At 50.6% G+C, this 22,000-nt stretch overlaps 2 protein-coding genes across 5 annotated transcripts in view; one reads left to right on the forward strand and one right to left on the reverse strand.

The window, feature by feature from the left end:
• MUC4 (mucin 4, cell surface associated) overlaps positions 1 to 21,974 on the forward strand; it is a 55,565-nt gene extending 33,591 nt beyond the window's left edge. For all 3 annotated transcript variants that reach the window (XM_084990828.1, XM_021068273.2, XM_021068274.2), the window contains 18 exons: positions 1,347 to 1,435; positions 2,879 to 3,058; positions 3,241 to 3,366; positions 4,403 to 4,522; positions 4,904 to 5,112; positions 5,547 to 5,637; positions 6,069 to 6,236; positions 7,300 to 7,401; positions 7,781 to 8,014; positions 9,323 to 9,460; positions 11,074 to 11,255; positions 13,274 to 13,433; positions 14,634 to 14,816; positions 15,226 to 15,299; positions 17,053 to 17,117; positions 17,202 to 17,440; positions 20,179 to 20,341; positions 21,361 to 21,974. In XM_084990828.1, the coding sequence (XP_084846954.1) occupies positions 1,347 to 1,435; positions 2,879 to 3,058; positions 3,241 to 3,366; positions 4,403 to 4,522; positions 4,904 to 5,112; positions 5,547 to 5,637; positions 6,069 to 6,236; positions 7,300 to 7,401; positions 7,781 to 8,014; positions 9,323 to 9,460; positions 11,074 to 11,255; positions 13,274 to 13,433; positions 14,634 to 14,816; positions 15,226 to 15,299; positions 17,053 to 17,117; positions 17,202 to 17,440; positions 20,179 to 20,341; positions 21,361 to 21,562 (2,725 nt within the window). In that variant the 3' untranslated portion in view covers positions 21,563 to 21,974. The remainder of the gene's footprint in view (positions 1 to 1,346; positions 1,436 to 2,878; positions 3,059 to 3,240; positions 3,367 to 4,402; positions 4,523 to 4,903; positions 5,113 to 5,546; positions 5,638 to 6,068; positions 6,237 to 7,299; positions 7,402 to 7,780; positions 8,015 to 9,322; positions 9,461 to 11,073; positions 11,256 to 13,273; positions 13,434 to 14,633; positions 14,817 to 15,225; positions 15,300 to 17,052; positions 17,118 to 17,201; positions 17,441 to 20,178; positions 20,342 to 21,360) is intronic.
• MUC20 (mucin 20, cell surface associated) overlaps positions 1 to 22,000 on the reverse strand; it is a 78,642-nt gene that overhangs the window by 39,184 nt on the left and 17,458 nt on the right. The window contains exons 4-5 of one of the 2 annotated variants that reach the window (XM_084986516.1): positions 20,323 to 20,452; positions 11,467 to 11,552 (exon numbers count right to left, since the gene is read on the reverse strand). In XM_084986516.1, coding sequence (XP_084842642.1) covers positions 11,539 to 11,552; positions 20,323 to 20,452 — 144 coding nt within the window. In that variant the 3' untranslated portion in view covers positions 11,467 to 11,538. Of the gene's footprint in view, positions 1 to 11,466; positions 11,553 to 20,322; positions 20,453 to 22,000 lie in introns of those variants that run through there. The other variant, XM_084986515.1, reaches the window with a different exon arrangement.

Consider the following 22,000-nt stretch of genomic DNA (forward strand, 5'->3'; position numbering starts at 1 on the left):
TCCTATCAAGGTCTCCGTGCATGTGATAATAATCCCCAGAGCCTTGACTTCTAGGACTTCCACTGACAGTAGCTGACCTCACTTGACTTTTCAGAGCTTAACAATAACAGCCAACATTTATTATACCAGCACTCAGTATGCATTATTTTGTATATTACAACAACCCCATGAAGGAGATCTATTTTATTACCCATTCTACAGATACAGAAACTGAGGTACAAATAGATAAGTCATTGCCCAAAGTCACAGAGCTGGGATGTGGCAAAGTGGGAAGCTGAACCCAAATATAAGGTTGAAATCTGCCTTCCTGACTTTCGATTGGCTGGAAATTAACCTCTCACCCAAGGCACCAGCAGCGTCTGTCAGTGGCAAAGATGGAGAACAGAGAGATGGATGGGGACGTGGGTTCCCAAGGGAGGAGGTGGCTCAGTCTCTGACACAACAGTTCTCAACCTTGCCATGTGCGCCACTGGCTGTGAAGGTCGCATGTAATTTGTTACTGCTAATTGCTACAAATGTTTTTCTCTTAGAGTGTATTCAGGATTGCGCCTGTAATTACATTGCTTTCACTTGCTTAGTGATGAGCCCTGAAGGAAAAAGAAGTAGAATTATCCGACCAGCTAGGAATTTCACACCATTCTGAGTGCACCCACGGAAGGTGTCACACCCAAGTGCGTCATCTGTCCTGTGTCAGAGAGGAGAAAAGATCAGGAGTGGCTGCTCTGAGGCGTGCACCCTGAGGCTGTGGGCTTTGCTCCTTCCTTCCAGGGGTGGGGGTGGGGCACACCCATTGCCTGGTCCTCACTCGGTGCTGAGGGATTTACCAGTGTTACTGCTTTGAATCTTCACAATACTGTCACCCCTTTGACACAGAGGTGAAAACTAAGAATCAAAGAGGTTAAATTAACTTGCCCATGATCACCAAGCTACTAAGTAGTGGAACTGGGGGTTGAATCCATGACCGAGAGACTGGCTTTTAACCCTCACAGCCAGCTGTGCCCTGCAGCACCCCTTCTCCAATTCCTAGTTGAAGGGAAACTAACAGGAAGGGGGCCTGACCTGTTGTTCTCACACCCCTGTCTCATGACCCGTTTCCTACAGTTCACCATCAGATGTGGAATCAATTAGAGTCTCCTATTCCTGCCCCAAGCCTCCCTTCCCCACTCCTGCTTGGCACCGGGTCTATGATTCTGGCTGGCTGACGAAACGACTGAACAGCTGATAACTAATGACTGGCTGGACTGAGTGGGTGACCAGCTGACTGACCAGCTGTATGAATGAGTAACTTGCTGACTGAGAGGAAAAACTGTGTGACAGTGGCTGAAGATTCTTCCTTTTGCCTACAGTGGAGATGGGTATTTCAAAAACAGCCAACTGACATTGCAGCCAGTGTGGGAGAAGTATCGTCCAGACCAGTTCCTGGATCCCACATCAGGTAAAAGCACCACCTTATCACACTTGAGGGACCCAAGTCCCCTTCTGTCCTCCCCTCCATGTGCCATGACAGTCCCAGAGGGCAGCTCCCTTGCATCTCCACCATCCCAAAGGGTGTTTCCAGCACAACTGACTTCCCATGGTGCAATCCAGATGTGGCACTGCCCAGGGAGTGGTTACCTCCCGTGCCCTCACACAGCACAAAGTCATTTGAGGCTGCTTCTCCTCCCTGGGCGGAGCCAAACACAGGAGAGCTATGAGTGGGGGCCCTGATCCTGGAAGTGAGGACAGGGGCATGGCAGGAGGTGAGGAATGAATGGGCAGCTAGGACAATTCTCCAAGTGTCCTGTCCCAGAACAGTAATGAGACTTCATTCTTCAATGGAATCTACCAAGAGGAGCTCCAGGGGATCTGACATCTATTCAGTCTTCGTTTATTGAGTACCTGCTGGGTGTAGGACACTGTGCTAAGAGCCAGAAGTATGAGAAATGAAAAAGACTATGTTTGCTGTCAAAGAGCTCCCCCTCTGGTAAGAAGGCCAGTACTCTAGGCCCCACGGGCCTCCTCCATGATTTGATTACTGTCCGGTGACCCCTAAAGAAAAGAAATTTCAGTTTCCAAATGTGACAGAACAAAGGATATTCTGGCATTAAAAATCTGCCATGTAAAGTATGAAGCATTAATCCAGTTCTGATTGCTCTGTGGCAACAACTTCTGATAAACAGAAGTTAAGTCAAATCATGGGTGCCATCTTGTGGAGAAAGCTGTCCTATTAGACTAGGGCCCTTCTATCCAGTTTGTGATGTAGGGGGCGCAATAGGATAGTGTGTTTGTGTGTGTGTGTGTGTGTGTGTGTGTGTGTGCATGAGCGCGCATGTAAGGCCCCTCTATCCAGATGCATCTGCTTGTGACGTGGGGATGCAATAGGAGTGTGTGTGTGTGTGTGTGTGTGTGTGTGTGTGTTGGGGGAGAGTATCTGGTGTGTTTCCCCTGATACCAGGCCACAGTGGAGACAATGCACAGATGATCATAAACAATGATTACTCTTTTCCAAACCTCATCAAAACTGTAGTTAGCTTGATACTTTCTTTTACACGGGGTCAGGGTCAAAATCAAATACATTATATCCTATTGTATTTTACTGGACTCTGGAGCCCACACTCAGGGTTTGGCTCTGAGTTGGATTACAGGTGAGGCCCTCCTGCCCAGCACTTGTCTCAAGGTTTCGCTGTAAGATCCAAACTCTTGAGGTTTTGGAGGTCACATCAAAGGGCCTTTGGGGAGGCACTACTGCCAGTCTGACTGGGTCCATTCCTAGAAGAGCTGTCCAGGGCAGGGGGAGTGACATACAGAGGGTGCATTTATGAGTTTTGTTTGTTCCCAAAACTAAAGCAGAGCCTGTGGCCCAGGCCCTGAGATCACCCCCTTTTCCTCTGCTCCCCAGGCCTCCGGGGGCTGCAGATCTATAAGCTACACAAGGAAGACAAGCCCAACTATCGTCTCTGGTGCCTGCGGTGGTTGAAGAGACAGTCTCACTGGTCCGGCTGGGGCTGGAACCAGGTCTCCTGCCCCTGCTCCTGGCAGCAGGGACTATGGGACTTAAGATTTCAGCCCATCAACATAGGTGACACCTCCTTCCTGTCTCCTGTGGTGCCCCACTGTCCCTCACAAGCCTGCCCACCCTCCCTTTGGCCTTGCCTGACCCGTCTCTTCCAGGGCACCCTCAGTTCCTCCCCAGAAGCACCCCCTACCGTTGATGCACACACCAAAGGCATCCTGGGCCTGAGTGTGTCTGGCTTGTTGCAGGCTGGTGGGGCATCGTCAACAGGCAGCTGTGCAGCTTCTCCTCCTGGCGTGGGAGCGTGTGCTGCAGCTACGGGCCCTGGGGAGAGCTTCTTGAAGGCTGGAGATTGCAGAGTCCTTGGCAGTTTGGTATGTGTGTCCACAGAGAACTTGAGCCCAGCTTTTCTGGAGCTTTCTGTTCTTCCCTGTCAGAGACCAGCCAGCAGTGAGACCCACAGAAGGAAGGCTCTTGTCCCATTTCCTCCCAGCTACCTTCCCCCTCTGGCCTTCAATTTCCTGATCTGGTAACATGAGGAAATTTCCAACATCCCTTCCAGCTGACACCCTAGGGATTTATGATGGAGTCCCTCTTGTCCCATCTCCACTTCGCCAAAAGCCCCAGCCCAGAGTCGGGCATCTTCTAGGGAAGAGAGGGGCCTGGTCTGGCCCTGTCCATCGGAACCCGGATTAGCAGCTGTGCAGGGGAAGACTTGGAGTCGCCTCCTGCAGAGACCCTCCAAAGCAGCTAGAGAGGACAGCGTTGGGGGGCCAGGGTCATGCGTGTCCTTCTCACCTCCTCCTTGTAATCACAGCCTCCTTAGTCCCCACACCACCAGCCATGCCCTCCTGCTCCCACAGCACTTTGAGACTCAGCACCCCACCCTTCAAGAAAGGAAGGGCCCTGGGAGTTCCCACTGTGGTTCAGTGGTAATGAACCTGACTAGTATCCATGAGGACACAGGTTCAATTCCTGGCCTCACTCAGTGGGTTAACAATCTGGTGTTGCTGTAAGCTGTGGTGTAGGTCGCAGACACGACTTGGATCTGGTGTTGCTGTGGCTGTGGTGTAGACCTGCAGCTGCAGCTCCGATTTGACCCCCAGCCTGGGAACCTCTATATGCCGCAGGTGCGGCTCTAAAAAGACAACAACAACGACAACAAAGAAAGAAAGAAAGGAAGGGTCCTGTGCCTGGCCCACTAGGGGCTTTGCTACACATGGCTCCAAATACCCACAAGGGAGACAGTCACTGGTCAATGGCTTCAGGTCATTGAGCAGGGTGGGTTCTGAACTGAGGTGTGCCCGATTCCTAAACCATACCCTTGCCACCGTTTCATCCTGCCAGAACTGCCCAGTGCTACTTCCTGCAGGTTCTCCATCTCCCCCAACACGCTGCTCTTCTTCACAGACCAAGAACTGGAGCCCCAGAACTGGTGCTGCCGCTTCAATGACAAGCCCTCCTTCTGTGCCCTGTATGAGCTAATGCGGCCCCGAATCGGCTGCAGTGGGTACCAGCCCCCGAGGCCTGGTGAGCTGCTGGAGCCTGGCTCCAGGACAGGGCAGAGACAGAGCATCAGGGGAAGGGTAGCCTCTCAGGACCTGACCAAGGCAGCACAAGCTTCCTGGGGCAGGGCTGTGGCCACACGGGAGGATGGAGATGGGTCCAGTGTGTGGAGATGGCAAACGAGAAATTTTATATGTGGCCTTGGGGGAGGGGAGGTGTTGGGGGTGGGAAAATGAAGATGCGGTGGGGCGCCCAAGGGCAGGAGGAATTCTGGGGAGGGGTCTGTGCTCCATGAGCACCTCCCCAGGCTGGAGTCTCCTGAGCAAACATCCTGTCTGGGGCCAGTAAGGAATCCCAGGCCCTTCCCTGGTCCACTCTGCCAATGTGGTATCTCCTCTTTTCCAGCCTGGATGTTTGGGGACCCCCACATCACCACCTTGGATGGTGCCAATTACACCTTCAATGGGCTGGGGGACTTCCTGCTGGTCCGGGCCCAGGACAGAAACTCCTCCTTCCAGCTGCAGGGTCGCACTGCCCAGACCCTCTCAGCCCGGGCCACCAACTTCATTGCCTTTGCTGCAGAATACAGCTCCAGCAGCCTGGACCCCATCACGGTGAGCCTTCAGCTGGCAATTGAGTCCCAGGAGGAGAAAGAGAAGGAAGAAGGGCAGGGGGCAGAGGTGAGGGAGGATGCATCCTGCTGGCACAGCAGTTCCAGAGTCAACCCTGGAGACATAGGATTAGGGTCTTGGCTCCACCAGCTGTGAGACTGAAGAAAGGACCTACTTTTCAGTGCCTCCCAGTTTTTCTTAGGGTAAAATGGGGACGATACTACTACCTACACACGGGGCTGTTGTGAGATCTAAAAGCTAATCTAAGAACCCGTGCCAAGGGCCTCTTACACAGTGGCTAGCATCACCTCATCGTCACACTCCCAGTCACCTTTGCTTTCATCCAAGCCCCAGGCTCTAAGCTCTCGGAAGCCTTCTTCCTTGGCCTCTGGACCCACCTGCAGGTCGGGCTTAGGCCTCTGCCAATTCCCTTCCAGGTTCAATGGCTCCTTGAGCCCAATGACACAATCCAGGTTCTGCTCAATAACCAGACTGTAACATTTGAGACTAACCATGCAGGTGCCGAAGGTAGGCTGGGGATGGCCGTCAGCTGCCCTCTCCTGCTTCCCTGGGTCGGGTCACTGGGGAGCAGGGTGCTGGGGTGGAGAGGCAGCAGCATCGGGCAGAGCAGAGTGGTCGCCACCCCTGCTGTCCTTCCAGCAGCTGTGCCTGAGCAGCTTCTTCACTGGAGCCGAGCATTGAGCTTTTCCTCCGCACTTCTCTCCTTCCTCCAGGGCTGTGACGGCCTCTCTGGGCAGTGCCAGGGAGAACTGGTTGGGGGGGGGTGCCATGAGGGTGTCCTGTGAGCTTGGTTTGCGGCTACTGGTGTAGGACCTGGCAGGGCATCTCCCAGCTGCTCTCAGCCTCCTCTCCACATCTTGAACCTTCACTACTGCCAAGTCTTGGGCCTCTAGGACTCCAACACTGGCTGCTTCATCATCTGCCTCCCCACCTTCTAGGCCAGGAGATGTTCAACACCTCTGGAGTCATAATGATCCGCAATGGCTCCACGGTGTCAGCCAGCTTTGATGGGGCGGTGACCATCTCAGTGATCGCTCTCGCCCAAATCCTCCATGCCTCCTGCGGCCTCCCAAAGGAGTATCAGAACCACACAGAGGGCCTCATGGGTAAGGAGCGGGCAGGCCCCTGCCTCTGCAGCACCAGCTCAGACCCCCAGCCTACAGGCAGCTCCCCCTCCCGTGGGTCTGCGGATACTCCGGGTGGAGTTTCCTTTTTCGGCCTCCTGGGAGCAGAGCCCTGAGGGTGCAGAGCCCTGAGGCTACAGAGCAGCAGGGAGGGAGGGGGGACCCCTTCAGCTACCTTTGAGGCTCACTTCCCATCCTTCTGAAGCTCTGGTTCCAGGGCAGCCAAGAAGGAATCAATAGTGGGCTCTGGGAGTTCCCATTGTGGCTCAGCAGTTTAAGGACCCAGTGTTGTCTCTGTGAGGATGCGGGTTTGAACCCTGGCCTCACTCAGTGAGTTAAGGACTGGCATTGCCACAAGCAGCTGCAGCGCCTATTCTATTCAACCCCTAGCCTGGGAACTTCCATATACTGCAGGTGTGGCCATAAAAAGAGAAAAAAAAAAGAATGGGCTCTGACTGCCTTGGGTGGCGGGGGCGGGGAGGAGGAAGGGGGACGGATGGAGAGTTTGAGTTGGTAGGTGTAAACTATCACATTCAGAATGGATAAGCAGTGAGGTCCTACTGTACAGCACAGGGAACTATATCCAATCTCTTGGGGTAGACCATGATGGAAGATTGTATGAGAAAAGACTGTTTCTATGTATGTGTGACTGGGTCACTTTGCTGAGCAGCAGAAATTGACACAACACTGTAAATCAACTATATGCTAATTTAAAAAAAAAAAAAAAAAAGAATGGGCTCTGGGAATCATGGGACCAGCAGCCACCCCACCCCCCACTCTGGCTTTATACCTCCCACCCTCCCTCCATCCTCCGCATTCCCTCCCTTCTTTCTCCTTTCCTCCTTCATTTCCTTCTTTCCTGAAGCGGAGGGGTGGGTTCTGAGGTGACAGCCCGTTCCCCTCCTCCTGGAGGACTGAATGGAGAAGAGATACAATGGACGGAGGCCCCCTACTCCTGCACGCATCTCCATGTGATCAGCCGGATGCTCCCAGGGAAGGGCAAAGCCACAGTCCCAGGATGGCTGACGCCTGCTCTGTCCCTCAGGGTTCTGGAACGGCAACCCAGATGATGACTTCAGGATGCCCAATGGCTCTACTCTTTCCCCACGGAGCTCCGAGGAGACCCTTTTTCAGTATGGAATGACCTGTGAGTCTGGTCCTCAGAGTCCTCGGGTAGATGGGCAGGGCTGCTGCATGGTCTCCCTCAGGCCTGTGGGAACCAGACCTCTGTCCTTTGTGAGAGAGGGGTAGAAAGGAAGAGATCTAAAGATGCTGGTGCTACCCCCAGATTTGTCCCCTCTGTCCCCAACCCACCTGCACCTCTCTACCTGGGAGAGGGGACAAGGGAGGTGGGTGGCCCTCAGTCACTAGAGTGAGGATTTCCAGACTCAGAAGCTGGAAGTCACTCTGTCTCTCCACGTCCCCTGCCCCAACCCCAAACCATATAAGGGTAAGGGGTGGACACAACAGAAATACAGCCAGAGGCCCACCCTGGTAACACCACCATCATGCCTTGTGTGTTTTAGGGGAGATCAACGGAACCAGCCTCCTTGGCAAGAGGAATGACCATGTGTCTTATAACTTCACCCCTGTCTTCCTTTCACAACTTCGGGGAAACAAGTCCTTGAATAAAAGTTTGACTTCCAGGTGTAATGGAGATGAACAATGCATCTATGATGCCCTGGCCACAGAAAATGCAAACCTTGGAGAGCACACTATGCGGCTCTTTCGAAGCTACCAGCAAATGAATGCTACCTTGAGTGAGTGGCGTGAGGCTCGGGGAGGTGTGTGCAGAGTTAGGGGGCAGATGAGGAGCCCCTCTTCCAAGACACCCCTTAAGCTACACATTTTTTTCCTAAAGTTATTCAACATTTTAATCCCCTCCTAAACATAACATAAATTTTTGGGGGGCCACACCCATGGCATGTGGAAGTTCCCAAGCGGGGAATCGAACCTGCCCCACAGCAGTGACCCAAGCTGCTGCAGTGACAATGCAGGATCCTTAACCTGTTGCACCACCAAGAGAACTTCTAAGCTACACATTTTTTAATTTAGCCGATTATTTTGCTCATGTTGTCCCTCTGCTCAAATCCTCCCCTGACTCCCCAGCTCACTCTATCCTTATGACAACCTTCAAATCAAAGCCCTGTGCACTCCAGCCCCACTGCCTCTCCACACTCTTCTCCTAGAACTTCTAGAACCTCGCTCCCTCCACTGCATCCCCACTGCTTCTTCATGTTCTTCAAACACGCCAGGCTCGCCCCCGACTCTGAGACTCTGCACATGTTCTGTTCTCTTTGCCTAGAATACCTTCCCCCAGACACCCACAGGTCGCTCCTCACCTCCTTCAAGTCTCTATTAAATGCCACCCTCTCAGCAGTGCCTTTCTTGGCTAACTTGTCTAAAGTTTCACCTTCACTCACACTTCCTATTTGCCTTCCCTGATTTATTTTTTCTCTTTAGCATCTATAACTATCTAACGTATTTTCTAATTGTAGCAGGTCTTTTTATTATTTGTTCATTGCTATGCCCTTACGACCTAGAACAATGCCAGCCATAGAGTAGGTGCTCAATAAATATTTGCTAAGTGACTAACTGAATGAATGAATGAACAACAGAATGGAAATACCAGGGCTCCAAATCCAGAGACCAGTGGAAAACTTTTACTCTCTCTTTCTACTTCCTGACAATGTAATATCCACCTAGATATAACCCTCAGTGTTTCCAGCTCTCCTCCAAAGGTAAAATTCCACAATGGCCTGAACAGCTCTGTCCTCTGATCACTTCATACCATGCCCTGCATAACTTTCTCACCAGGAAAGAACCTGAAATGAATCTTGTTTGGGGAGAAAATAAAGAGAGAGTAAAGATTTGGCTGGGTGGGCAATACAACAATGACCTGCTCTGCATAGATGCAAGAGCAGGTGCATAGATTATTTCCTGCTTCTGGAGGTGGGTCCCAGCCCTGGGAATGCCTCACACAAGCGAGAAGACTAGAGAGAGAGAAAGGAGGCCCAGAAGGCAGGAAATATCCTGCCCCAGACCCTGACCCCTTCTTTGTGTCTCAGATCAGTACCCGCCCTCCATCAAGGGTCCTGATGTGGTGAAAACCTATATGGGACAGGCCAGCCTTGTTAATTACACCAGCAGCTCTGAGAACGTCACATTCACTCTCAGACACAACTGCACTGACTTCAAGCTCTCTGGTAAGAATGCTCGGCTGGGGCAGTTAGTGGTTGAGGTCTGAGTCAAGCTTTGGGTAATTTTGCGTTATTATACTCTGTGCAACTTCATGTCACCTTTCATTGGAATATCCAGGACCAACATTACCCAGGAATGATCCATATAAATCAAATAGATTCCCCCCAGAGATTAATAGTGATCTGGCCAGCTAGCTCGACTGACTCCAGGCTGATTCAAAGATCATTTCTTCTCATTCTTGTAATATTGCAAAATCATCTTTATGCAATCACCAAGTTATTAGAATAAATTTTTTTTTGTCTTTTTGTCTTTTTAGGACTGCACTGGTGGCATATGGAGGTTTCCAGGCTAGGGGTCAAATCAGAGCTGTAGCTGCCAACCTACACCACAGCCACAGCAACATGGGATCCTTAACCCACTGAGCAAGGCCAGGGATCTAACCCACAACCTCATGGTTCCTAGTTGGATTCGTTTCCACTGCGCCACAACGGGAACTCCTAGAATAAATATAGCAATTAAAAAGTACTAATTTAAAATATTTGCACATCTATTAAAAGAAGGATATCATATGGAACAAGATTTAAAGAAATACAAATACCTTCATTTGGTAACTTTCTCACAATTTTGATGTTTGTCAACCATGTTTACCTAACTTTGCCCCTCCTTGCCTGCTTTTCTGTACTGGGCCCAAGCAGTTTCACTTTCCCTCTCAGTGATGGTGTGGAGACCCCATTTCAGAACGGGAACCATGATCTGGGTCAAGAGTCAAAGCACACAGGTTACAGCTTGCCTTTTAGGGCCAGCCCTAATTAAGCTGGTGACTGCTCTTTGCTAAGCCAGAGCCCTTAGGGACCTTGCTCTGAGCACCTCTCTGCCTCTCTTTCTCTGTGCATAAGAAGAGACAGCATTGTCTGCACCCTGTGCTCCATGTGGCATGCTCCCTAGTGCCTAATCAATGGCATCAGGAGACTCACTCCTCCACTGGGCTCCTATCCTGAAGAGGGAGGTCCTGGAAGTGACTCTCATCTGCTCCCACCCATCAGCTCTTTTCAATCCACTGTTTTAAGGAGACTTCCCTATTTTCTTGAAAAACATAAGACAGGTTGAATCAGAAGAGTCCTTATTGATACACAGCAGTATTTCCCTGTAGCCTGGGGTCTGGTCAAAGGTCCAGGAAATGAGAGCAAGTGGGTGAGGGATGAGGCTGCTGTGAAGCTGAGGTCAGTCTGGCCTGAAGTGTAGCCTGAGTAAGTGTTGGGAAGATCCTGGCCTTCACCCTCCATGGCTCCCCGCCCCCCATATCCCATCCTAGTGCAGGTCCAGGCAGGGTTACCCTTTGGGGGCTTTGGGGAGGTGGGGGGCAACCACCTTCATCTCATGGAGTTCTACCCTAGAATCACTTAGTTGGGCTGGTGCCACCTCCAGGTTGGAGTGTGATCCAACAGAAACTAGAAACTAGCCTTGCTCAAGGAAATGCCTAGTAAGATTGGAGGGGTGGTCTGACAGGGGTGGGGGACGTCCAGCATCAGCACTTGGGGTATTAGATGCCAGGATGTGTCAGGCAGCAGAGGAGATGAGGCTCCCAGCTCTCAAAATGATCTGTCTTCCCTGGGGGCAGAGAATGGGACGTTGCTATGGACACCACAGTCACTGAAACCATGTCCTCTGGAGATTCTGGCAAGAAGTGCCAAGGATGACTTGTCATCTGTACTCAAGCCAAGAATGGTGGTCTGCACTTGCCAGGCAGAGAGCCAGTGTTTATATAACCAGAACGATCGGGTGGGCAATTCCTCCCTGGAGGTGAGTGTGGGAGAGGGTGGGAGGTCGGTCTCTGTGTTGAGGGAAGGGAAGTGGGAATTGAAGGGATGTTGTCATTCAGCCCCTCTGTCCTAATGTGTGTGTTGGGAGGTGGGTGGAGCTGTGGTAGGTGAGTAGGGCAGATACCAATTTTGGGCCACAAACATAAGAAATAGGACTTTCTTTAGTGCTTATAGGTCAACTGAATTTTTACCTCCCAGCTCCCATCCAGCCAAGCTAGCAGGAAACTTCCACCTCAGCCTTTCTTTGAGTTGCTCAGTGGTTTCTAGCTCCATGGTTCTGGAACGAGACAATGAAGTGTGGGGTGGGAGGAGGTCCATGTGGCCCCTGGGGGGCCTGAGTCTCCATGGATCACAGCTTCTTCATCCCATCAGATGTAGGGAGATGCTCTGTGGCTTCTGGGCCTTACTTGGATACAGGAAACCTCCTTTAAAGTGGCTTAGGGTCCCATGTGCCTAGAAGCAGTGCACAGCCATTTCTTTGGGGCCTCATCGTCATCTTGGGAAGAGAGGTACAGGCCCCCTCTGATTTTAACACCTGTAAAATCCTATTTTTCCTTTTTACTCTCTTCCAACTAAACGAAGCATCTCTTTGGCAGTTTGGAGAAAATCCTTCTCCATTCAAGTTTCTAGCCAAGATACTTGGCCTAAGTCCATGAATCTGGCCCTATCTGCCTTTTTTTTTTTTTTTAATGGCCATGCCCACAGTGTATGGGTGTGACCATTAAAAAAAAAAAAAAAAAAAAAAAAAACACTTCTGGGCCAGGGATTGAATCTGAGCCACAGCTCCGGCAATACCAAATCCTTTAACTCACTGTGCCTGTCTGGAGATTGAACCCACACCTCTGCAGTGACCCAAGCTGCTGCAGCCAGATTCTTATCTCACTGCACTACAGCAGGAACTCCCCCTACCTGCTTCTTAAAAAAAAAAAAAAAATTTGTTGTTGTTGTGAAAGGGGAGCTGGAAAAGACAGGTTTTGACTGGCAATACTGCACCCCATTCTTCAACCCCTTACATACACACACACCCTCCTTATGAAACATGAACACAGAATTCTGACTTGAAAGGGACAGAGGTGGGGGAATCCAGGAGGCAGAAAAAGAAAAAAAAATCAGAGTGGAGAAAGGAGGGATTAAAATCAATACATTATTTTGGATTTCCCAAGATATCCCTTCTTGGCAGTAGGAAGTGTTGAAGGGCTCCATTTCAGGGAGCTTTCCAGAGCCGTCTCAGTAGAGGAGTTAGAGAGACCCGGAGCTTGGTAAAGTTTCCGAAGGGTTTCCCTCCCTGTGCCCTTGCTCTGGTGGCCATGTGCTCTTTCAGAAGGTTCTATCTTGGAGTTCCCATTGTGGCTCAGCAGAAACGAGTCTGACTAGCATTCAAGAGGACACAGCTTCGATCCCTGGCCTTGTTCAATGGGGTTAAAGATCCAGCATTGCCCTGAGCTGTGGTGTAGGTCGCAGCTGTAGCTCTGATTGGATCCCTAGCCTGGGAACCTCCATATGTCACAGATGCAGCCCTAAAAAGACGAAAAAAAAAAAAGAAAAGAAACAAACAAACAAACACAAGAAGAAGAAGGCGGCTCTGTCTTCTTTGAAGTCAGCAAGGGAAGGGAGAGCAGGACACTACAGCTTGTGTGGGATACAGCTCTCCAGAAAGAATAGAATATTTATTTATTTCGCCCCTGCCTTATTCTAGAAAGGAATTCAGTCCAGGAGAGAAGGTGTGAGAGGGAAGAGGCTTGAGGTCCCAGGGCAGGGGCCAGGCAGAGGGCTCCGGGGAAATGATGGCCCAGGGAGGCCACCCAGCTTGGAGGATGATCGGCCTTTGGGCAGGGATGTGGAGGCCCAGGGTCTGATCCAAAAGGTGCTCAGTGATACTGACAGAAGACAAGGACCTGAGTCCATGGGTTCTCAGACCAGAGGAGTTGGTATAGCTACACCCAGAAGCCCTTGATGGTTCGGCTTCCTGGCGGCCCAGTGATCAACAACCCATTCCAGATGGCCGGCTGCAAGTGTGACGGGAACACCTTTGGCCGCTACTGCAACCACTCCAAGGACCCCTGTGATGAGCCGTGCTTCCCGAATGTGAAGTGCATTTCCGGGAAGGGCTGCGAGGCCTGCCCGACAACCCTGACTGGGGATGGACGTCACTGTGCACGTGAGCTGGGGACAGGGCCTTGGCAGGAGGAGGTTCTGGGGATGGGGCCTAAACAGCCAGGAAAAACCATTTCTCCCCCCTTTCCAGCAAGTCTTTAGAATGTTCGATAAAGGGGGCTATGGTAAGGAGGTAAACAGGGGAGGGGAGGGTGTGAGGCCAAAGGAGGAGAGATGGTCCAGGCATGGGGGAGGGGCCAGAGTACAGCAGTCCCAAGGCAACGATGGGGGAAACCAGGGCAAAAGACTGGAGACAGGGAGTTTCCGTCGTGGCGCAGTGGTTAACGAATCCGACTAGGAACCATGAGGTTGCGGGTTCGATCCCTGTCCTTGCTCAGTGGGTTAAGGATCCAGCGTTGCCGTGAGCTGTGGTGTAGGTTGCAGACGCGGCTCGGATCCTGCGTTGCTGTGGCTCTGGCGTAGGCCAGTGGCTGCAGCTCCGATTCGACCCCTAGCCTGGGAACCTCCATATGCCGCGAGAGCAGCCCAAAGAAATAGCAAAAAGACCAAAAAAAAAAAAAAAAAAAAAAAAAGACTGGAGACAGGAGGGGACTTCCAGCAGCACCCAGGGGACCAGAGGTAAGCTGGCTCCTGGAGGTTTCCAGAGATGCAAGGCCCAGGGCCTCTGCATTCTCCAGTCAGGACACTGGCGGCAGGGTGGGGTGGGGGGGTCTGCCATGGGCATCTAGCAGCAGGAATGCCTTGTCTTCCCTTTGAGTCCTCCATCCACCATCTGTTCCTTGACCTCTGAGCCACTGGAGTCATGGGTGGCATCATGGTGACATCTTCACTGAGCCCCCTAAAACACTCAAATGAAATCTAGAAACCACTGCATCTTCTGAGCACAGCCCAGATTGGAGAAGCACAGCCTTATAAAGGCCAAAAAGGGGATGGAAGTGAGGAAAGCAGGCTGGTGGGCCTTTCTCCTCCCAGCCTTTTGGGTCCTTTCCTGATGGGGAGGGTCTAACAACACTCCATTCCCTCAGCAGAAGTGGGAGAACCCCTACCTGGCAGAGGAAAAAGGGTTGTCTGGCAAAGAAATGTCTGGAAAAGGGAGAAAGATGGTTTGGGGTTCAGAGTGGCCCACCCGCAGAACACAGTTTAAGTGAGCTTTGCAGGGAAAAAGCCAACCCTGTCCTGGGAGCAGCTTTCTCTGGCTGGCGGCTGCCAGTGTGGTGTAGCAGACTGTCTGTTCCCTCTGCAGCTCTCAACAGCTTTTTCAACTGTTGGAACAAGACCTGTCCTGAGAATTACTGCTACAACCAGGGTCGCTGCTACATCTCCCAGTCTCTGACCTGCGAGCCCGCCTGCACCTGCCCCCCAGCCTTCATGGAAGACACCCGCTGCTTCCTGGCTGGAAAAAATTTCACTCCAACCATCCTTCCAGGTACAGCCAGATGCCCTGCCATCCCCACTCCACACGTCTCTTAACTTGGGGGAAGATGGGGGACTCTGGGGGCCAGGCTCAGTCCCTCAAACTCACAGGACAGAACTCCAAATCTCTCTCGTGTGCTCGTAAGTTGTAGGCTGTGGGAGTGAGTGGGGGGCAGCTGTCACACCACAAACCACAGGTCTGAGCAGTCTGCTGAGAAAAGACTGAAGGGGACCTCACAGCTCAGCGAGACAAGAGTCAGGCCAGCCTTGATCACAGGGTGAGGTCAGCAGACCTGGCCATTTCTGATTCTTCTGGTGACCTTCTATGACTGTAGAAGAGGGCAGTCTTCTTGGGCTGTCCTCCTTGGCTAAGTCTGGGTAAACCTGTGAGGTGACTATGAATCTGCTTCTTCCCTCTCCAGAGCTTCCCCCAAGGCTCATCCAGCTCTTGCTCAGTGAAAAAGAAAATGCCTCCCAAGCAGATGTCAATGCCACGGTCAGTGCTGCAGGCTAGCTCTGGGTGGGGAGGCGGTTCTTGGCAGATTCTTATCCATGGCTTGTACATTCTGCATCTCATCATCCATCTAGACTCAACTGCCAGAGGTGGCTAGAGCCTCCTGCCCCAGGGGGGTGGGGGTGAGGGAGGCAGGGAGGCGCAGGACAGAGACCTCCAAAGGGCTGTGAATGACCATCTCACAATGAACAGAATCTGGGGGCAGGGAGAGGGGGGCAAGTCAACACAGCCTCGCCTCTCCTTCTGAGCATCCCTCGAGACCTGCTCTTGGGCACTATATGGAAGAAACACAAGAGGGCATTTCACCTCCAGGAAGCCTTCCCTGAATTCCCCAAGAGAACTGGGGGCTCCTTCTTCTTGGCTCCCACACCCCTGTTGATTCTGCAGTCACAGGCAAAGTAGCACAATTGTTGAGTTACTGAGGCTCTAGAATCCTACCTGGGTTCACATCCTGGCAGTACCACTCACTAGAGCAGGTATGATCATTAGACAAATTATTTGATCTCCCATATATAAAAACAGAAGTAATAATAGTACTCATGTCAATGGGTTGTGTCAAAGTTGAAATGATAATATATGTAAAGCACTTAGCACAGTGCCTGAAACACAATACATTCAAAAATTACCAAAATAACTATTGTTTCTGCTGCTACTGCTACTACTACTACAACAGCAGCATTCTGGGATCTCTATGGTAAAGGCTGTTGACATGGATCTTTGAGTATGGGCAGCATTCTGGGATCTCTATGGTAAAGGCTGTTGACATGGATCTTTGAGTATGGGCTGTTTCTAACTCACACTGACACACACACCCCCCCCACCCCAACGCACACATCTGACCATCCCCCAGGTCTGGCTAAATATAATTGATGTTCATTCAGATATGGGGAGAGGGTGAGTGGGTGAGTCAGGGATCAGAGGCAAGGTAGGGGCTGTTCATTTCATATTCTCGCTTTGTGAGTGGAACTGGGGTGAGGTTATGTAAAGTCCTACACTCACCAACAAACTTCTATTAAGTAGGGACCCATGCCAGTCACCAGTCGAGGCTTGTGGGGCAGGGATGCAGAAATAGATAAGAAACATTCTGAGATTTCCCATCATGGCTCAGTGGTTAACAAGTCCGACTAAGAACCATGGGGTTGTAGGTTTGATCCCTGGCCTTGCTCAGTGGGTTAAGGATCCGGCATTGCCGTGAGCTGTGGTGTAGGTTGCAGACATGGCTCGGGTCCCACGTTGCTGTGGCTCTAGCGTAGGCCAGTGGCTACAGCTCCCATTCGACCCCTAGCCTGGGAACCTCCATATGCTGCGGGAGCAGCCCAAGAAATGGCAAAAAGACGAAAAAAAAAAAAAAATTCTGGTGGTCCTGGGGCTCACATTCAAAGAAGGAAACTGGGGTGGAGGGGTGTTCCCATTGTGGCTCAGTGGTAACGAACTGAACTAGTATCCATAAGGATGCGAGTTTGATCCCTGGCCTCACTCAGTGGGTTAAGGATCTGGCGTTGCCGTGAGCTGTGGTGTAGACTGACAGCTGCAGCTCCGATTCAACCCCTAGCCTGGGAACTTTCCATATGCCATGGGTGTGGCCCTAAAAAAAAAAGACAGAAAAAAAAGAAGAATAAGAAGGAGGAGGAGGAAACACGGATGAATACATACACAAAAGTGGGAAAGGTCTCCTCTCTGGACTGGACCTCACCCCCACTTCCACCCCCACCCCAACCCCCACCCTCTGCCCTAGGTGGCTTATAGACTGGGGAACCTGGATGTGCGGGCCTTTCTCCGGAACAGACAAGTGGAACGAGTGTAAGTGGGACTGCCCCCACCTGGGCCCCGGTCCTTCCCTACACCCCTCACCCCTCGGCCCCTCACTGTGCCCCTCTCACACAGTGAACTCCCAGCAATACCGGCCTCAGGAAACTTCCTTCAATACTGGAAAGTCATCTCGGAGTTCCAGTACCGCCCTGGGGGCCCTGTCATTGACTTCCTGAATACCAGGCTGCTGGACGCAGTGGTGGAGGCATTCTTATCCCAGGCCTCACAGAGGAGGTGGAAGAGAAGTGAGGAGCCCAGGAACAATGTGGTCTTCCAACCCATCTCCAGGAGAGATGTGCTCAGTGTGATGGCTGGTGAGTCACTATCTCTTGGACAGCAGCAAGGATAGCTGAGGGAGCGGGTAAGCAGAGGGAGCCTGCCACAGATCTCAGGCCCACACAAACCCATGGCTGAAGTGTATTCTACAGCAGGCCACAGATAAGAAGGAAGTAAATTTAGGGGGGTTTTGTTTGTCATTTTTAAGAGAAATTGGGAACCTTTTACCCACCAGCCTTCTAGATTCAGGAACAGGAGCACAAAGTACTGCTTGATGAATCCCCACGTGTACAGTTTCACAGAGCAACTGCTCCAACTGCTGCTTTCCTGACCATTGCTGCTAATGGTTTTCTTTCTATAAAATTGTTAATGATTTGGTTAACATTTATTTTATAAATATAAACAAGGACATTGTTTTTGCCTTTGCCTTTGCCTCCACCTGGAGATATAAAGTTGAAGGCTGGAGACCTGGCCCAGGGGCAGAACTATCACCTCCTTGAAAGAGCGTGACCCTGTGCAAAAGTCCATCCCCAGTCAAGGCCTCAACACGCTCATCTGGAAAAGGAGGTGGGATGTCTGAGGTCCCTTTCAGCTCTGACAGACTCTAATTATCCCAGAAGGGGAATGAGGTAGGTTGGCAAACTTGCCAGCGAAGGAAAGGAATAGCCCACCCTGTCTTATGAGTGGGGCAGAGAACAGGACAGTGGCCATGCCAAATGCCACAGAAGGTGCTGTGTTACCTGAGCCTAGGGCCAAGCAAGAGCTTCTTCTAGAATCCAGGCTAAGCTCCCTCCCTTCCAGGGGCAACAATGAGAAATCCTCCAAACTACTATGGTATGTGTGGTAGGGAGGCAGTGTTGGGGATAAGGGAATAAATACTCCAGACTTGACTGTGCCTTTTCTTAGAGAAAACAAATCAACAAAACCCCCACAATTTTTATTATGCAAGTACAATATGTTTTGTGTTTAGGACACAGAAGTTAACAGAAAAAAAATCACCTGTATTCTAATCCCCAGAGACAAATCCCCTTTGCACATACTCTGCTAAATTCTCTTTTATGCATAGGACACTTCATATATCAATAAAGGGATCAAATCATACCTAATGTTTGATAACCTCTCCATTACTTTAACTGTGAACATATTACCTTGTACATTGTATTCACATTCTGATTTGATATATTATTTTATGTCTTAAATAGTGTGTTTTAATATATTTTAAATAGAATGTTTTTAAATATTTTTAAATATTTTAAATAGAATGGTGACTGTTAAACTGAAGGCTTACTATGTGCTAAATACTGTGCATATATTACCTCATTTAAACTTTACAGTAAGGTAGTTTCCTTTTAAAAATAAGGAAGGAAGTTCCCATTGTGGCTCAGCAGTAACAAGCCCAACTAGTATCCATGAGGATGCAGGTTCGATTCCTGGCCTCCATCAGTGGGTTAAGGATCTGGTGTTGCCATGAGCTGTGGTGTAGGTCGCAGACACGTTTGGATCCTGTGTTGCTGTGGCTGTGGCTGTAGCATAGGCTGCCAGCTATAGCTCCTATTCAACCCCTAGCCAGGGAACTTCCATATGCCACAGGTGTGACCCTAAAAAGCAAAATAAATAAATAAAATAAAAGGAAATATAAAATAAAAAATATAAGGAAACTTATAAAATAACGTAAAATATAAAATAAAGAAATAAAGAAACTGAAGGAATTCTCTTGTGGCATAGCAGGTGAAGGATCCAGTGTAGTCACTGTAGAGGCTTAGGTTGCTGCTGTGGTGCAGGTTCAATCCCTGGCCTAGGAACTTCCACATGCTATAGGCAGACCAAAATTTAAACAAAAAAATTTTTTTTTCTTTTTGCCATTTGGGCCACTCCCTCGGCATATGGAGGTTCCCAGGCTAGGGGTTGAATCAGAGCTGTAACTGCCGGCCTACACCAGAGCCACAGCAATGCAGGATCCGAGCCGGCCTACACCAGAGCCACAGCAATGCAGGATCCGAGCCGTGTCTGCAATCTACACCACAGCTCACAGCAATGCCGAATCCTTAACCCACTGAGCAAGGCCAGGGATCGAACCCGAAACCCCATCGTTCCCAGTTGGATTCATTAACCACTGAGCCACCACGGGAACTCCAATAAAGATTTTTAATAAAAAAATAAGGAAATTGAGGCTGAAAGAGTTAAGAAACTTCCCCAAAATAACACAACTAGTTAGTAGTAGAGTTTGAATTTCAACTCAGGTCTAGTAGAGTTCAAAGCATATGCTCTTAACCAATGCACTTTTCATACTGTGGTCCTCATCCATTGCACAATATTCTTTATTTAACAAAACCACTTCTGGGAGCTCTCGTTGTGGCTCAGCGTGTTAAGAACCTGACTAGTATCCAAAAGGTTTCGGGGTCTATCCCTGGCCTCGCCCAGTGGGTTGGGGATCCAGTATTGCAGCAAGCTGTGGTATAGGTTGCAGATGCAGCTCAGATCTGGCATTGCTGTGGCTGTGGCTGTGGCTTTGGCTGGCAGCTGCATCTCCAATTCAACCCCTAGCCTGGGAACTTCCATATGCCACTAGTGTGGCCCTAAAAAAAAAAACAAAGCCACTTCTGCTTATTGTTGCTCTTATAAACCATGCTGCTACGGATTTCCATGAATATATGTAGTTTTTGTGTATTTCCAACTATTTCTCAGGATGAGTGCCTAAAATGGAATTCTTGACAGAAAAGGTATAGATTTGGTGTAAATCCATTGGTTTCCATTTTGCTTGTGTCCTATCTGACAGTGAATGTGAGCACACTGAAAAATTACTTCCAATGTAACGGCTACAAGGACTACAACCTGGTTTTCAGCCCGGAGAGAGGCTTCACCTGTGTGTCCCCGTGCAGTAGGGGCTACTGTGAGAATGGAGGCCAGTGCCAGCACCTACCCGAGGGGCCCCAATGCAGGTGAGCAGGGTGGGGGCAGGAGGTGGAGGGCAGTGCCAGAGAATCCAAGCTGCAAGGAGTCTGGAAATGCCATGGTACCTCACAGCGCCTGAAAATGTAGGGTGGTTCCCTCTGTAATCGAGAGAAAGGGGATCAGAGAAAAAGGGACAGAGGAAAAGAAGATATGAGTGCCTACATTTGTGGAGAATAAAGATGCTATATAACCTTTGCACCTCAAACCAGCAAATGGATAGATAGATATGACCATTTTAAAACGCAACTTAGAAATGATAAGGAATCTGACTACGGTACCCAGTAATTTAAGTTACAGGATAGTGGGTTCCAAAGCCAAACTCTTCCACCTGATTTTGCTTCTCGGGTCATGGACAGCCTACTATCTCCTTGTGGAAAAGGAACCCACTGTCCTGTATCTAGGCCTTGTCCTGGCCCACCTTAAGATTCCCAGAAAGGGGAGGCCCTCTCAAACTGGTGCCCTCTGTCCCCTTGGTTCATCAACTGGTCTGAGGGGCTCCGGTGAGTGGAGGGCACTAAGTTCTGGGCATGCTAAGGAGAAGCGCAGTGCCTCCTGGCGCTCTTGTCACATCGGTGCCCTCCGTCTACCTATGGCCCTACTACAGTCGCAGATGGGCTCAGCCCTCTCACCTCCCAGGTCTAAGAAGGCAGCGGGTGGAGCACAGCGTTGGGGGCTGGGTGCAGCTTTCTGGGAGCTAGGTGTGCTCACCTGCGGCCAACTCCGCCTCCACCTCCACCCCCCATCCATGCCCTGCTGTAGGGGTGGAGCTGACCCCAAGTGAATTCACTACCAGCCCACCTAGGTTGCTCAGTGGCCTCGGTTTAGCACCGCTTGCTGCCTGCCTGCCTGCAGGGGGACTGACCCCATCCCTTCCCCAGAGAGGGACCCAGCCTGTTGTAGAAAAATCTCCTCTGGCTGGGCTGAGAGCAGGGGTGGGGAGGCTAAGGGCCAGCCTCCCCATCCCCACACCCCGCTGCTGACCGGTCCTCTCTCTCTCTGTCTCCAGCTGTGTGCCCTTTTCCATCTACACGCCCTGGGGCCAGCGCTGTGAGCACCTGAGCATGAAACTTGGCGCCTTCTTCGGAATCCTCTTTGGGGCTCTGGGCGCCCTCTTGCTGATGGGGGTCGCCTTGTTCGTGTTCCTGCACTTCAGATACTTCTCTGGGACCCATTACTCCCTGGACGGAGACCTGAGGCCTGAAAGCTGAGGCCTTGCCCCACACAGGTGGCTCTGTCCTAGGATACCTCAGGGCCCACCCCAGTCCCACCCGCACACACTTTTTCAGGCGCCTTGGTTTGGTCCAGATTGGAAAGAGAAAAGTGACTGATGGCAGTTCAGGATTCTTCAAGAAGAATGAAAAACAGGAATGAATAAAAACAGTCATAAAAACAAGGCCATACCTTATCAGTATAATAGACACAGGCTGACAGGAAGAGGCCATATAGGCCTGCTACATAAATGGTAGGTTCTCACACAGACACACAAAGAAGACACACCTACAGAACACGTATGTGCACACACCAGAGTTGAAGGGGTGATGGCTCTAAATTAAAAACCAGAATACATTTACACACAAAACTCTCTGGTTTACTTCTAATTAAAGTCTATTTAACTAAAAATCCCTCTGACTTTTTGTGTCTCCCAA

The sequence above is a fragment of the Sus scrofa genome, chromosome 13 (assembly GCF_054392235.1).
Source record: "Sus scrofa isolate SSC_HxYL_T2T_F1_AM1 chromosome 13, Sscrofa_HxYL_maternal_Yorkshire_Landrace_v2.0, whole genome shotgun sequence".
NCBI classification, from domain to species: domain Eukaryota; kingdom Metazoa; phylum Chordata; class Mammalia; order Artiodactyla; family Suidae; genus Sus; species Sus scrofa.